This window comes from Myotis daubentonii, chromosome 1 (genome assembly GCF_963259705.1).
Source record: "Myotis daubentonii chromosome 1, mMyoDau2.1, whole genome shotgun sequence".
NCBI lineage: Eukaryota > Metazoa > Chordata > Mammalia > Chiroptera > Vespertilionidae > Myotis > Myotis daubentonii.
In genome coordinates, this window is record NC_081840.1 from 72,779,751 (window position 1) to 72,793,406 (window position 13,656).

General features: G+C 41.4%; 1 protein-coding gene across 3 annotated transcripts in view; it reads right to left on the reverse strand.

The window, feature by feature from the left end:
* Positions 1-13,656, reverse strand: part of FMN1 (formin 1) — a 302,227-nt gene that overhangs the window by 119,234 nt on the left and 169,337 nt on the right. The window contains exon 13 of one of the 3 annotated variants that reach the window (XM_059705583.1): positions 5,072-5,388. The exons of the other annotated variants lie outside the window; for them this stretch is intronic. Coding sequence (XP_059561566.1) covers positions 5,369-5,388 — 20 coding nt within the window. The 3' untranslated portion in view covers positions 5,072-5,368. Of the gene's footprint in view, positions 1-5,071; positions 5,389-13,656 lie in introns of those variants that run through there. 3 annotated transcript variants of the gene reach the window in all.

Here is a 13,656-nt window from a genome sequence, read left to right on the forward strand (position 1 = left end):
TGTACACTGTCAATAGCAGTGGAGCTATCTGAATTTTGGGAGGGTCTACAGGTAGATTTAAAATTTATATTAAATGATCAGATTTAAAAAAAATACATATACATATATGCATGTAAGTTCTTTGGTTAATCTCTTCTCAGACCCCCTTTTCTCTGAGATCTGTCAGTTTGTGGCATGCTTCCATGTCTCTGGACCTATTTGTTCATCAATTAATTTTGTTCATTAGATTACACATATAAGTGAGATCATGTGATATTTGTCTTTCTCTGACTGGCTTATTCCATGGAGAATAGTGCGGTGAAGGCCTGGGGTTGTGTGGGAGCAGGATGGAGCAGGAAAAAGGGGGAATCTGTAACACCCTCAACAATAAAAATGAAAATACATATACATTCATATACTTATATATGCATAATTTTAAGATGCTCAGACCTGTGGGTCAACAATATCAAATAAAGATCTGGACACATGATTACAATTCAATCCATTTTGTGAAGAACAGATAAGCCTACATTTTGGGACAACCATTACTTTAAGAAGTGTTTTTGGTAAAAATCAATGGGTGAAAATTAAGTGGTTGCTGATGGAATCAGCAAAGGCAGAGAGAGCAAGGCCCTATTGGCTGAGATGCCTCATTCTCATAGAAATGATATTAGAGGTTAAGCAATACATCCTACCCATTGCTCAAATCAGGAGGATGGTTTTCTATTGGGAATGCTTAAATGAGAAAGCCTTCCTCGGGGGCCAAAGTGCTTATTGCATGGCAGCTTTTACTAAAATTAAATGATGAATTTCCTCATACATGTAAATCTTGAAGGTGCCAGGCCTGCCTCTATATGATCCAAGGAAATCGGTAAGTGGAAGAGGTAGCAATGCTGATTTGGGGATTGTTTCCTTCCAGCAGTGCAACAGCTGGCTACAAAGAGGCCAGTGATTGAGATACATAAGCCCATTACCAAAAAGCCACCTGTTGGCACGTCGCTCAAGCCTTCTGCAGTGTCTCTGACCGCTGTCGGGGCCCACGTTCTTGTTTCAGCCTTCGCTGGTCAGTCACATTAACTGTAATTGTCTACTCTGGAAAGTGTTTACATCTAAATAAAACATGAAGAAGTAAAAGAGAAAAGATGGAGAGGCCTAAGGAGGAGAGAGAAAGGAAAAGGGTGGAAAGTTATTTCACAACCCACCGCCGAAACCAGTGGATGAATTCTGGTGTCTAATTTTGGCGACAGCAATCACTGGCGAAGCACGAAGCTGGCAACTACTGCTAATCAGTTTGCCACTGTCTTCAGATTTAATGCAATATTTGGCTCAGACATTTTAAAAAATCCCCCATTCCAGCTAAAATATTTACACAGTTCTATGTGTCTCACTTAATGCCTGTTAAGCAATCGTCTTTTAAAACTCCACAGACACTTGTAAATCTGTCGGGAGAACTGTGGCCTATAAACAGAGCTTCATATAAAGCGGGCTGCACTGTCAATTCGCTGGGAGTCGGGATTTCTTAGATGCGTTTGAAAAAAAATGTTGAAAATCAGAACTAGTTTGGCGTGGGTAACGAAGCGGCCGAGAGTCTCGCTGGCGGGATGCTGTGAGTGGTATTAACGGGAAACCTCCAGACACTGACCTTGGCTATTTAAAGCCCCACTCTCCTGTAACCCTGTCATCGATCTGCCTCTCTGTTGAGTTATGGCGCAGGGAAAGTTACTGGTCCAGCAGCCCCGGTCATCTGCATCCCAGGGCCTGCCAGGTTAGAGAAGGTGAGGTGGTGAGGTCTGTAACAGGAGGCAAGTATATGGTTCCATGCCACTTGACTGTGATGTAAAAGTTTTAGGGAGGATGGGGATTCTTAGAGGAAAGGGGAAGTCCTCCCCTAAGGGGAGGCTAGGTATAAAAGATTCTGAAATGCTTATTAAATGCCCTAACGTCCTTAGCCCTGATGTTAATGAGCCCAAGTGATAAAAGTTAAAGGCAAGGCAGGCCCAGCAGAGCTGTCTGCGTCTGGTCGGGGGAGCCCCAGGAACTTGTCCCTGTCTTCAAGATGAGTCAGGACCTTGTGATAGGACCTCAAGCAACTTGCCCAGTTGTTCAGTTATTCCTATTAGAATAGCTGCCTTTTTATTTCTACTCCGTGTCACTGACTTGAACGTGTCATTGAGTATGATTCACAATTAATTTTATAACACTTTAAGGAAGAAAAATAATACACTTCAGTTTAAAAGCCCAACCCCCGCTTAAAATCACTCAATTTTGGGCAGGGGGATAAAGAGAGGTATGCCCTGGATTAAAAAATAAATAAACAACAACAACAACAACAAAAAACTAGGTATTGTTAATTCCAAGATATAGTTACTCGAACAGGAGGTAGCAAAATACTTGTTCATTCTCTTTACACTATCACCATCAGAAAGGGTTTTGCAAATTACTTTGAGAATCTGCCGAGTTCACAAAACTCTGCTCACCTTCCCACCTATCACACAGGCAGCAGGTTTAATCGCTGTTCTTAGACACAGATTACTGCTCCTGCCAGAAGAGAGATCAGAGGAGAAAATAGGAATATGTTTCTCCCCTAGAAAACGAGGGCAACACTGGTGCTTAAAATGGGTTTACAAATGATTTAATATGTCAGCGAGTTTATTTAAAATTAGCAGCTAACTCAGCGCTTTGAATAAATATTTGCTGAACAAATAAACTGATTGAAAAGGTCAAACAAGGTCCTCCTGGTATTTTGGAGATTTTTTTCGGATACACGGAGATTTGATGGTCTTTTCAAAGACCATCAAAAATAGTCAAGAAAAGTAGTTTTAAAACACAATCAATGAGCAGTTTGAGTACATCAGCCATTCTAGATTTTCCTTGGGCTTTTCCCTTTCTGTGCATTATGGCACCGGGAAAGTTACTGGTCATCTACACAGAATTGTCCATAAGCTCAGCGGCCTTTTATCTCTGTACTCAATGATTTCCTGAAAACTATACCAAGTTCTCAACCTGTATGATTAAAAGCGAATGGCTCTTAATGGTCAAGGGTGTCTCGAACCTCAGCCTGCTTTATGTGTCTCATTTTATTCCCTAGAAGCAGTGGCTCTCAACCTTCCTAATGCCGCGACCCTTTAATACAGTTCCTCATGTTGTGGTGACCCCCAACCATAAAATTATTTTCGTTGCTACTTCATAACTGTAATTTTGCTACTGTTATGAATCATAATGTAAGTATCTGATATGCAGGATGTATTTTCATTGTTCGAGACCCACAGGTTGAGAACCGCTGCTCAGAAGAACCCTGGGTGCTTGGTCCTGCTATCATCCCTATTGGTAGGTGAGAAGAGTAAAGTCTGAACTCAGGGATGTCCTACCCACTGGCCTTGTGCTGTCCTGCTTCCTACTCGAACCATCTACAGGGAAGTGCCAGGAACCACTGGAGTATCTACGAAAGTGCTTTGCGAAAGTTAAGGAACAAGGCAATGAAAGAAAGCTAAAAATCACCAAGCATCACCACTGGGACCCCTTCATGTTAAATAGGACAACAAAAGGCTGGAGAGGATAGGTGAAGAGTAGGAGAAGGTCAGGTTATTCAATGGCACAGAGGAGACCAGAACTAGGGCTGCTGATCCCAGGTAGGTCAATGACCTTTCAACAGGTACTTAAAAAGTAGAGTTGCAGTCCATGACCTCTATCCATCTAAAAGCGATGCTACAGCCAAGAAATCTGAGAGAAATAAAGATATTGGCAAAACTCCAATACTCTTTGCTGGGCTTAACAAGTATCCCTCTAACTTCCTTCATTTGCTAGTCGGACACATAAAGACTCCATTTGTGACGTCTGAATCCTCCCTAGGGTCCAAGATACACAATTTTTGGGGGCAAGAAAATATTTTGATATTCACAAAACCACCCACAGATCTATTTCTGTGAAGAAAATATCTTTTCTGTTGTTGTTAGGAAGGATATTTTTTCCACTGATTTTTAGACAGAGTGGAAGGGAGGGAAGAGACACAGACAGAGAGAGAGAAACATCAACGTGAAAGAGACATATCAATTGGTTGCCTCCTGCACACGTCCTGACTGGGGCCGGGAATCAAGCCTGCAACTGAGGTATGTACCCTTGACCGGAATCAAACCTGGGAACTTTTAGTCTGAGGGACAATGTTCTAACCAAAGAGCAAAACCAGCTATGCCTTGAAGAAGATATCTTGACCCCACACAAATTTATAGTAACACTAGAGGCCTGGTATACGAAATCTGTGCACTCGGGGGAGGGGGTCCCCCAGCCTGGCCTGTGCCCTGTCACAGTGCAGGAGCTCCAAGATCCATCACCCCAAAGAGGTAGGCCCCACCCACCCATTTGGGGCTCCTCGATGGATTGCCCCAAAGAGGTAGGCCAGACCTCCAGAACCCCCAGGCAGGCCTCACCGCCTGGAGCCAGGAGGAGGTGGGACCTCCAGGCAGGCCTCACTGCACAGAGGCAGGACCAGAACCCCCAGGAAGGCTTTGCTGTGCAGAGCCCGGGGACACCCAGGCAGGCCTCCCCGCATGGAGGCAGGACCCCCAGGAACCCCAGGCAGGCCTCCACGCGCAGAGCCGGGACCCCCAGGCAGGCCTGTCTTGCGGAGCCAGGGGACCTACCTCCTCCCAGTCAGGAGGAGGCGGGACTTCAAGGCAGGCTCCGTGCTGCGCAGGCAACATCAAGCCCAGCCCCGCCCACCTGCACGCACCCGCTGTGCATATAGCCATCTTGTGATGGCATGAGGGCATCACGGCTGATGACCACTTAGGCTTTTATTAGTAAGGATTGGCTTGGTAATCAAAAGACCCAAATTCTATGCCTGGTTGGGTAATCCCAGCCATACTGCTTCCTATGTTGGAGACCTGTTTTCTCCACTATATATGCCTGCGTTACCCACTTCAAAGAATGAAGTTCTACATACAGGTATGCTATCACCATTATAATTACATTAACACTTTTTTCTTTTTTTGAATGGGACATATAGAAGATACTCTTGCCAACGACTTGACAAATTAAAGCTATTTTCCATTCCTTCTACTCGTATGTCTTAAAAATATTTTTTAAAAGTTTATTGATTTTTAGAGAGGAAGGGAGAGGGAGAGAGAGAAACATTGATATGAGATCATAACATTGATTGGCTGCCTCCTCCACACGCTCCACAGGGGATCAAGCCCGAAACTCGGGCATGTGCCCTTGACCAGGAATCAAACTGAAACCTCCTGGTGCACAGGTTGATGCCCAATCAACTGAGCCATACCGGCCAGGGCTACTTGTATTTTCTATTCCTTCTACAGAATGCTGAAGGTTTGTAGCTGACGGCTTCGCTCTGGGTTTCCTGGGCAATTCTTCCCACAGTTGAGTAGAATCCTTATCAAGAGCAGTGTGCTGTTTCTAAACAAGTGGGAAAAGTGAAAATACTGCTGTTAAGTACAGGTGTGAGAGATCAGTGAAGACTTGAGGAGACACGGCAACTCAATGCAATGTGGTGCTCAGGGTTGGATCCTGGAACAAAGACAGGGCACTAATGGAAACACTGGTGAAGTCCAAATAAACTCTAGGAAGTTTAATTAGCAGAAATGAATCAGTGCCAGTTCCTTAGTTTTGATGAATATATCACAACAACGTAAGATGTTGATGGGGGAACTGGATAGGGGCTATGTAGAAACTTTCTATACTATCTTTGCAACTTCTATAAATCTAAAATTATTCCAAACTAAAAATTTTTTAAAAAGCTCATTTTTATAAAGATGTGAGCACCCTGGCTGGGCAGCTCAGTTATTTGGAGCATTATCCCGACATGCCAACGTTAGGGGTTCAGTCCCTGGTCAGAGCACATACAAGAAGCAACCAATGAATGCATAAATAAGTGGAACAACAAATCAATGTTTCTCTCTCTCCCCCCCACCCCTTCTTCCCTCCCTTCCTCCTTTTCTCTCTCTCAAATCAATAAATAAAAATTGAAGAAAAAAGGTATGGGCAAGATAGATGTAAAAGACTGAGAATAATTATAACTATCTAGAAAGTTTCTGTGTTGATATTTGCAAAAGCCATGAATCCACTTTAAAAATTCAAAAGGAAACCACAGCTGATCTATTATGGATGTGGAGTATGTAGGGAAGACCCACAAAACTCCATTCAAATTATCTATAATTCAAGAAAAGGCCTCAGCCCTGCACCAAAAGACAGATGAATACTACTATATTTAACTTGTTTTAGATTAAAGGTTAAGGAATGTTATATTACTTACTATGATTCCTGATTTGGGACAACTTTGTTCCATTAATCAACCATATTGGATAAGAATTCTACTTATAAAGATTACTTCTAGATGGTATCAACATAAGTTTTTGAGGCACAGATTAATTTAAGAGAAAATCCTTGAGAGCCATTTAGAAAGAGAATACCTGAAGTCAAACCTGATAAGATTTTACAGTTGACTTTTAGACCCTGTATATGACCAGTATTCCAGGAATTTTTAGCTGTTCTAATTAATTAAGTCCAGGGAAGCCTTACTGCATAAGTAGAACTGTAGAATGCACTGAAATAGCACAGTAATAAAAATCACCTTAGAAACTCAGAGTTGGAATGCACTTTTAAAATCGTCCAGCACAACTGCCCTCTTTAATGTTACCTATCCTGCCCATCCACCATAACACAGTCTTCCAAGCAGAAGTGGGTGAGGCGCCCACTATCTCTCAAGGCCATCAGTCATCCCTTTGGGCAGCTTTAAAATCTGTCTTCTTAAACCTTCTACCTGTTTATGCTCATTTGACATCTTTGCCCATAGGAAACAATCTAATTTCTCTCTGATAGCAACGCCAGCAATTATCTGAAGTAAGCTTAGTCTTTTCTACCATTTATTCATTTTCTCATTCATTCATCCACTCAACAAATATTGGTTGAACAGCAACTATGTGGCAGGTACTGACCAACGCAGTAAATATAAACACTAAAAAGGTCATTAGATCCATTGGAGAAGGGGAGGGAGAGAAAATTTACAAATAAATAAATAAACAGAAAATAATACAGTATCAAAACTGTATTAAAAGAGACAATGCAAAGTGGCTGCTGAAGTTTGGAGGGTCAGGGGAGGCCCAGGGCGTGGAGCTATTTATATGAAGAACATTCCAGGCAGAGGGAATAGCTGCCCCAAAGGTCCTAAAGCAGAAACAAGCTCACTGGGTGGGAACCCAAAGAAGGCCTGTGAGGCTGGAGTTTGGTGGGCAGGAGGGGATGGGGTTCCATGAGATGAGACGGGGAAGGTGGATGTGGACCAATCGCGTAGAAACTTGTAAGGCACGGCGACAAGTTTTGAAGTTGGATTTTATTCCAAGAGCAATGAATATGAACCAACAAAGTAGCCTGACCTGTCTGGTGTATGGAGCCTCTATGAAAGGGAGGGCAAGAGTGGAAGCAGGGCTACTGGTGAGGAACCTGGTGCGATGGCCCACACGTGGAGGTGGAGAGCAAGAAACTGATTCAAGGCGTGTTTTGAAGGAAGAGTCAATAGGATTTGCGTACGGACTGGATGTCAGATATAAAGGCACAAAGGGAGTCAGGGATAAGTGTTTTCCTTTTGCTCCTACTCTGCAAAGGGGCTTCCTTCATACCATCCCCCTCTCAAATAATCAGTGAGCGGGCAGGATACCCTTCGTTTCACACAAGGACACTGAGAGGTGGGGGGTGACGCTGCCGGCCAAAGGTGACACCGCCTCCAAGACACGCATTTGAATTCAGGGCTTGTGACTCGGGCTTTTCCATGACAGTAGCTTTACTTCAATTATTTTATGTTTCTTGTTAAAGAAAAGACAAAATAAATTTTATTTACTGGGTTGATTTATAAATAAGGGTAAAAAATAAAGTGAAAACGGAGAGGAGGGAACCAGGGCAACATAACTCATCCTTCCCACCTACAGATGTCACAATTGTGGCTTCAAAGAAAAACACAAACTTCTTCCATTAATTAAAGGGGTGAATCGGGTTTCAGTTTCCGTGTCCCCTCTCCTTTCCATACAGCTTGGCTTTGAAGGCATTCCATTTGGGAAATGTGTGACCTTTACTCATCATGCTGCACTTAATTGAATGCTTTGCATCAAGAGTCACCACGCTAATCAACATTTACACCCACTGCCTTTCTGAAACTCTTACCCCAGTTCCTTATGTCTGTTTTGTTGAAATGGTTTTACAAAAATAAATCATATCAAAGTTTTTCTTTTATTATTTCTAAAACTTTGCTAGTAAAACTAAATATTTTTAACACCATGGCAACGCAGTCAGGACTCTGGCTAATGTATCCAGCCCGTAGCAGAGTTCAGACTCACCACACCACGGAAGTGGACAAATGGGCTAGGAGGAGGAAGGAGCCATGGATTAGGCACGGTCCATAATCATTCAAGGCATGTCTTCTGGAGCTTCCTAAAAGGTGATAAACTAGCCAGGCTTGTCCTAACGGATCGATTTCCCCTCCCCGTTCTAGGACTCACCAATATGCACACATTGAGATAACTGCATGGCTCTGAATGAGATTAAGTAATACCGCCCTGCCCTCACCTTTGCAAGTACTTCCTCAGCCATCTGTTCATCTGACCCTTCCTCTATCCCTCGGGGTTGGGCAGGCTCACCGAGGTTAAGTGATTTGTCAGAGTTGCATGGCTTATCATGTGGTTAGTAACAGGCAGAACTAAATTTTTCAACTGTATCTCTTATATCTCAGTCTGGTACTCCTTTTCGCACACTAGCTTCCACTGTTGAAATTTAACTAAACTGTCACAAATGCTGTGTGTGTTTTGTTTTTTTTTGTATATTTATTTATTATATACATGCACATAGTTAAAAAAAGAAAAAGAACTCTGTGCACTCGACAAAGACCAGATCCCAATCTCCTGCCACACCCACCACATGGGGCCCCTCCCAATATAGCAGCACTGTGACCTTCAGACTAGGATTCAGTGTTGACATTTTTATGACTTTGCAAAAACAACTCCCAGTCCCAGCTGATATATGTAAATTCTGGATAACTTGCCTTTTCTAAAACACTGCTGCCCAAACTACCTAATCCATAACTTGCTCTGCTTTCTATGCATTTATCACTAAATGGACTCAAAAGTTGTTACTAGTTGTGTAAATCCTGTCAAAGCGTTCAGATACATGAGACTGCATATTTCTCAAGAATCTTCTTCATGGTTCTTCTGACCTAATCTAATCTGGAATGTTTGCTCTTCGTGCCTGGTTGTCATCCTGAGCTCGCCGTCTGTGGGGCAGCCCTTCACCTCCCTTTTCCATTGGATTTTTTTTATTTCCTGTCACCTTTGTCTTCCCACTTGGTGGTAAAGCACATTCTCTAGCAACATCTTGAGGATGGTTGCATGGGAGATACGTTTTTTGAGAATTTTCATGTATGAAAACACTTTTATTCTGCCCTCATATTTAATCAATAATTTGGTGGGATAAGATTCTGGAATAAGAATGATTTTCCCTCAGATCCATTTCTAGCTTCCAATGTTGCTGTTGCAAAGCCTGAAGCCATTCTGCTTGCTGACTGTCTCTATGTAATTTGTTTCCACATCTCATCCCTCCCTCTCCCCAAAAAGCTTTGCTTTTTGATCCGAGTATTCTGAAATGCTCTAACAATGGTATTTATATTTTATTCTCTGAGCCTTTTAAAATTAGGAACTTGTATCCATCTTTTTTGGAAATTTTCTTGAATGATTTTATTGATTTATTTGCATATGGATACATATGAATATTTATGAATGCATATGTACGAGTTTACATGTGAGTTTGTGGTGTGTATGAATCTGGTGGTAAAAATTGGATTGCTTCTCACCTTTCTCTACTCCTGGAATAGAATTCAGCTTTCTTGTTTGGCTAATTCATTTATCACTTGTCCATCTACAGAAATGTTGTGGTCATGGTTTTCTCTCTTGTTCTGTGTTCTTGAGCTCATGCTTTTAAAGAACTCTCTCTACTCTTGTTTTACTAATTTTCAAGAGGAACTGAAATCCCACAAGAGTGTTCAATTCCAATGAGTGTTCAGTTGGCCACCTCTTCTCAGTAGTCCTCCCAGAGTTTTTCAAAGTCTTCCTCTTCCCTTCCTAAAGCCATATTGCTTTTGGACAATTCACATATGAATGGTTAAAGAGAATATTCACTTTCATGATGAGATCTAGATTTTCTCTTTTCTTTCTCTCTTGAAGAAGGAATACTCTCATGGAGAGAAGGCCATCTGATCATACTAGGTGGTAAAAGTCATTCATCCTGCAGGGCTGGTTCCAAGCACAGAAGCAATGGTCTGCTCAGCTGTGTGACTTCACAAGTCCTGGAAGGTTCCTGTACTTTCACATCTATGTCAGAAGCCATGTAATTCCACAAATGGAAGTCAAAACCATGTGGGTTGCCTTGGAGTGTCCCTATAGTACTCTGTTATTTGTCTGACTAACCACAATGGGATATGTAGGGACAAAACATAGGCTAGGTAATTGTCTGAGAGAGAGCTGAAGAGAGTGAGTATGTTGGAGAAACCAAAAGAGATTGATAGGCAGGTCACTGGATGATGGAGATTACAACAGGTAAATTAGTTGAGTGGTTATGGGTAGAGAGAAGAAAAAGCCTAATTATAATCCAAAGATTATTTGTATTCCCTTTAGAAGATAAACTAGAGAACTAAGTGGGCCTTATTCTCTAAGCTTTATCATCCTAGATCATTTGTTAGTGTCTGAGGGTTGGGTCTGCAAATAGTAAAAGATTCAAGCATGATATAGTGGAAAGAGTATAAGCTTTGTAATCAGATAAACCTGTTTCAAATCTCAACTCTGTCATTGGTAGCAAAGTTGTTTCAACTTCCTTACTGTAAATGCAAGCAGTACTTGTTTTGAAGGAGTTTTAACAAATAGAAATCATGAAAGCAAATTTGGTAATTGATCATTAAATGGTAACTTGTCATTAGTGATTGTGGAAATGGACACGCACTGTACCCTTATATTTACTGCACCTGAGTCCATTGTCCACCCTTGCAGGGATTTTATCAGAGATTATTTAGAATTGCCAGCACATAATGGTAATAAAATGTGAACCAACTTTTAGTAGGTTTTATTATTGCTGTGAAATTCTGGACAGATGTGCCAGATAAAAGACAGGACACCAAGTTAAATTTGAATTTGAGATAAACAAGAAATAATTTGTTTAGTGTAAGTGTGGCCCATGCAATATTTGAGACACACTGATGCTCAAAAAATCTTGTTTACCTGAAATTCAGATTTAATAAATCTGGCAACTCCGAGGGCACCCCATATTGCATGCTCCATTGTAGGTTCCCTGACTGTATTTATTGCAAATACAAAGGAACAGCCATTACAGACTTTCTTTAAATTGTTTCCTTTGCTTCTGAGATAATATCAATAGGCAATAATTTTTTAAAAATTCAGTCAGCGTGGCTCAGTGGATGAGCATTGACCTATGAACTAGGAGGTCATGGTTCGATTCCCTGTCAGGGCACATGCCCTGGTTGTGGGCTTGATCCCCAGTGTTGTCCCAGTTAGGGCACATGTCTGGGTGGTGGGCTCAATCCCTGGTGTGGGGCCTGCAGGAGGCAACTGATCAACAATTCTCTCTCATCATTGATGTTTCTCTCTCTTCCTCTCTGAAATCAATAAAAATATGTTTAAAAAAATTCTGTTTTGGGATCAGCAGTACTGACGGACTTAGTCGACCAAAGGCCACGTTTTCATCCAAGTGTTGGATAGATACATAGATTCCAAGCCGGGGAGGAGCCAACATGGTTGCAGGAAAGACAGAGTCAAAGAGGCCGATGGAGAGGCAAACTGGAACTAAAAACTGATAGTGACCCTGGCTGGGTGGTTCAGTTGGTTGCAGCATCATCCTGTACACCAAAAGGTTGCAGGTTAGATCCTGGTCAAGGCACATCATACCTTGGTTGGGAGTCTGATCCCCGGTCAGGGTCAGGGAATGTATTTGGGAGGCAATGTTTCTCTCTCACAGCGATGTTTTTCTTATTTTCTCTCTCTCTCTAAAAATCAATTAAAAACAAAACAAAACATATCCTCAGGAGAAGATTTAAAAATAAACCACACAAAAGTCAAGAGCAAAATGAAGTACATGTTCTGCTAACTGCCCTTTCTGCCTTCGTCCACCATGGGGACACCAATGCTCTTCAGGCAGAATCCCTTCCAGATGCCAGCAGTGTTCACAGTCTCAAACCCCATAGATGGCGTTACACATATGTTGATATATATATATGCGATTTGATATGTATGCTATTTTGTTGTATTGACAGCAAGCTTCATAACTTCATATGTCAAATTTGCTGCAGGTGTTAACATCATAGATATTTTTACGCTTAAAAATGTCAAATTTTGTGCAAAAAAAGAGAGCATTTGCGGGAAGTTTTAATTCATTACTTTATTTTGAAGAAAAAGTGCTGCTGAATATTTCAGGAAGCTTATGGTGAACACGCTCCATCTCAAGGTACTTGTGAACGCTGGTTTAAACGTTTTAAAAGTGATGATTTCAATGTGAAAGAAAAAGAACGTCCAGGTCAACCGAAAAAGTTTGAAGACCAACAATTATAAGCATTATTGGATGAAGATGCGTGTCATACTAAAAAACAACTTGCAGAAAGATTAAACGTTGCTCAGCAAACAATTTATGATCATTTATAAGCAATGGGAAAGATTTTAAAGCAGCGGTTCTCAACCTGTGGGTCGCGACCCCTTTGGGGGTTAAACGACCCTTTCACAGGGGTTGCCTAAGACCATCGGAAAACACATATAAATTACATATTGTTTTTGTGATTAATCACTATGCTTTAATTATATTCAATATGTAACAATGAAAATATATCCTGCATATCAGATATTTACATTATGATTCATAACAGTAGCAAAATTACAGTTATGAAGTAGCAATGGAAATAATTTTATGGTTGGGGGTCACCACAACATGAGGAACTGTATTAAAGGGTCGCGGCATTAGGAAGGTTGAGAACCACTGTTTTAAAGGAAGGAAAATGGGTGCCACATCAACTGAATAAAAGACAAATGGAAAACCGAAAAGTCATCAGTAAAATGTTGCTTCAACAGCATGAAAGAAAGTCTTTTTTGCATCGAATTGTGACTGGTGATAAAAAGTGGATTTATTTTGAGAATCCCAAATGCACAAAATCATGGGTTGATCCAGGTCAACCATCAACATCGACTGCAAGGCCAAATCACTTCAGAAAGAAGACAATGCTCTGTATTTGGTGGGATCAGGAAGGTGTGGATTTATTATGAGCTTCTAAAACCAGGTGAAACCGTTAAGGCTTATCGTTACCAACAACAAATAATCAATTTGAACCATGCTTTGATTGTGAAATGACCAGAATGTGCCAGAAGACACGGCAAAGTAATTTTGCTTCATGATAACACACCATCCCACATTTCAAAACCAGTTAAAGACACATTAAAAGATCTTGCCTGGGAAGTATTAACACACCCACCGTATTCACCAGATCTTGCTCCTTCAGATTACCACTTGTTCCGATCAATGGCACAAGCAATTTCTGAGCAGCACTTTAAAACGTGCGAAGAAGTGGAAAATTGGGTCTCTGAATGGTTTGCCTCAAAACAAGAAAAGTTCTATTGGGACAGTATCCACAAATTA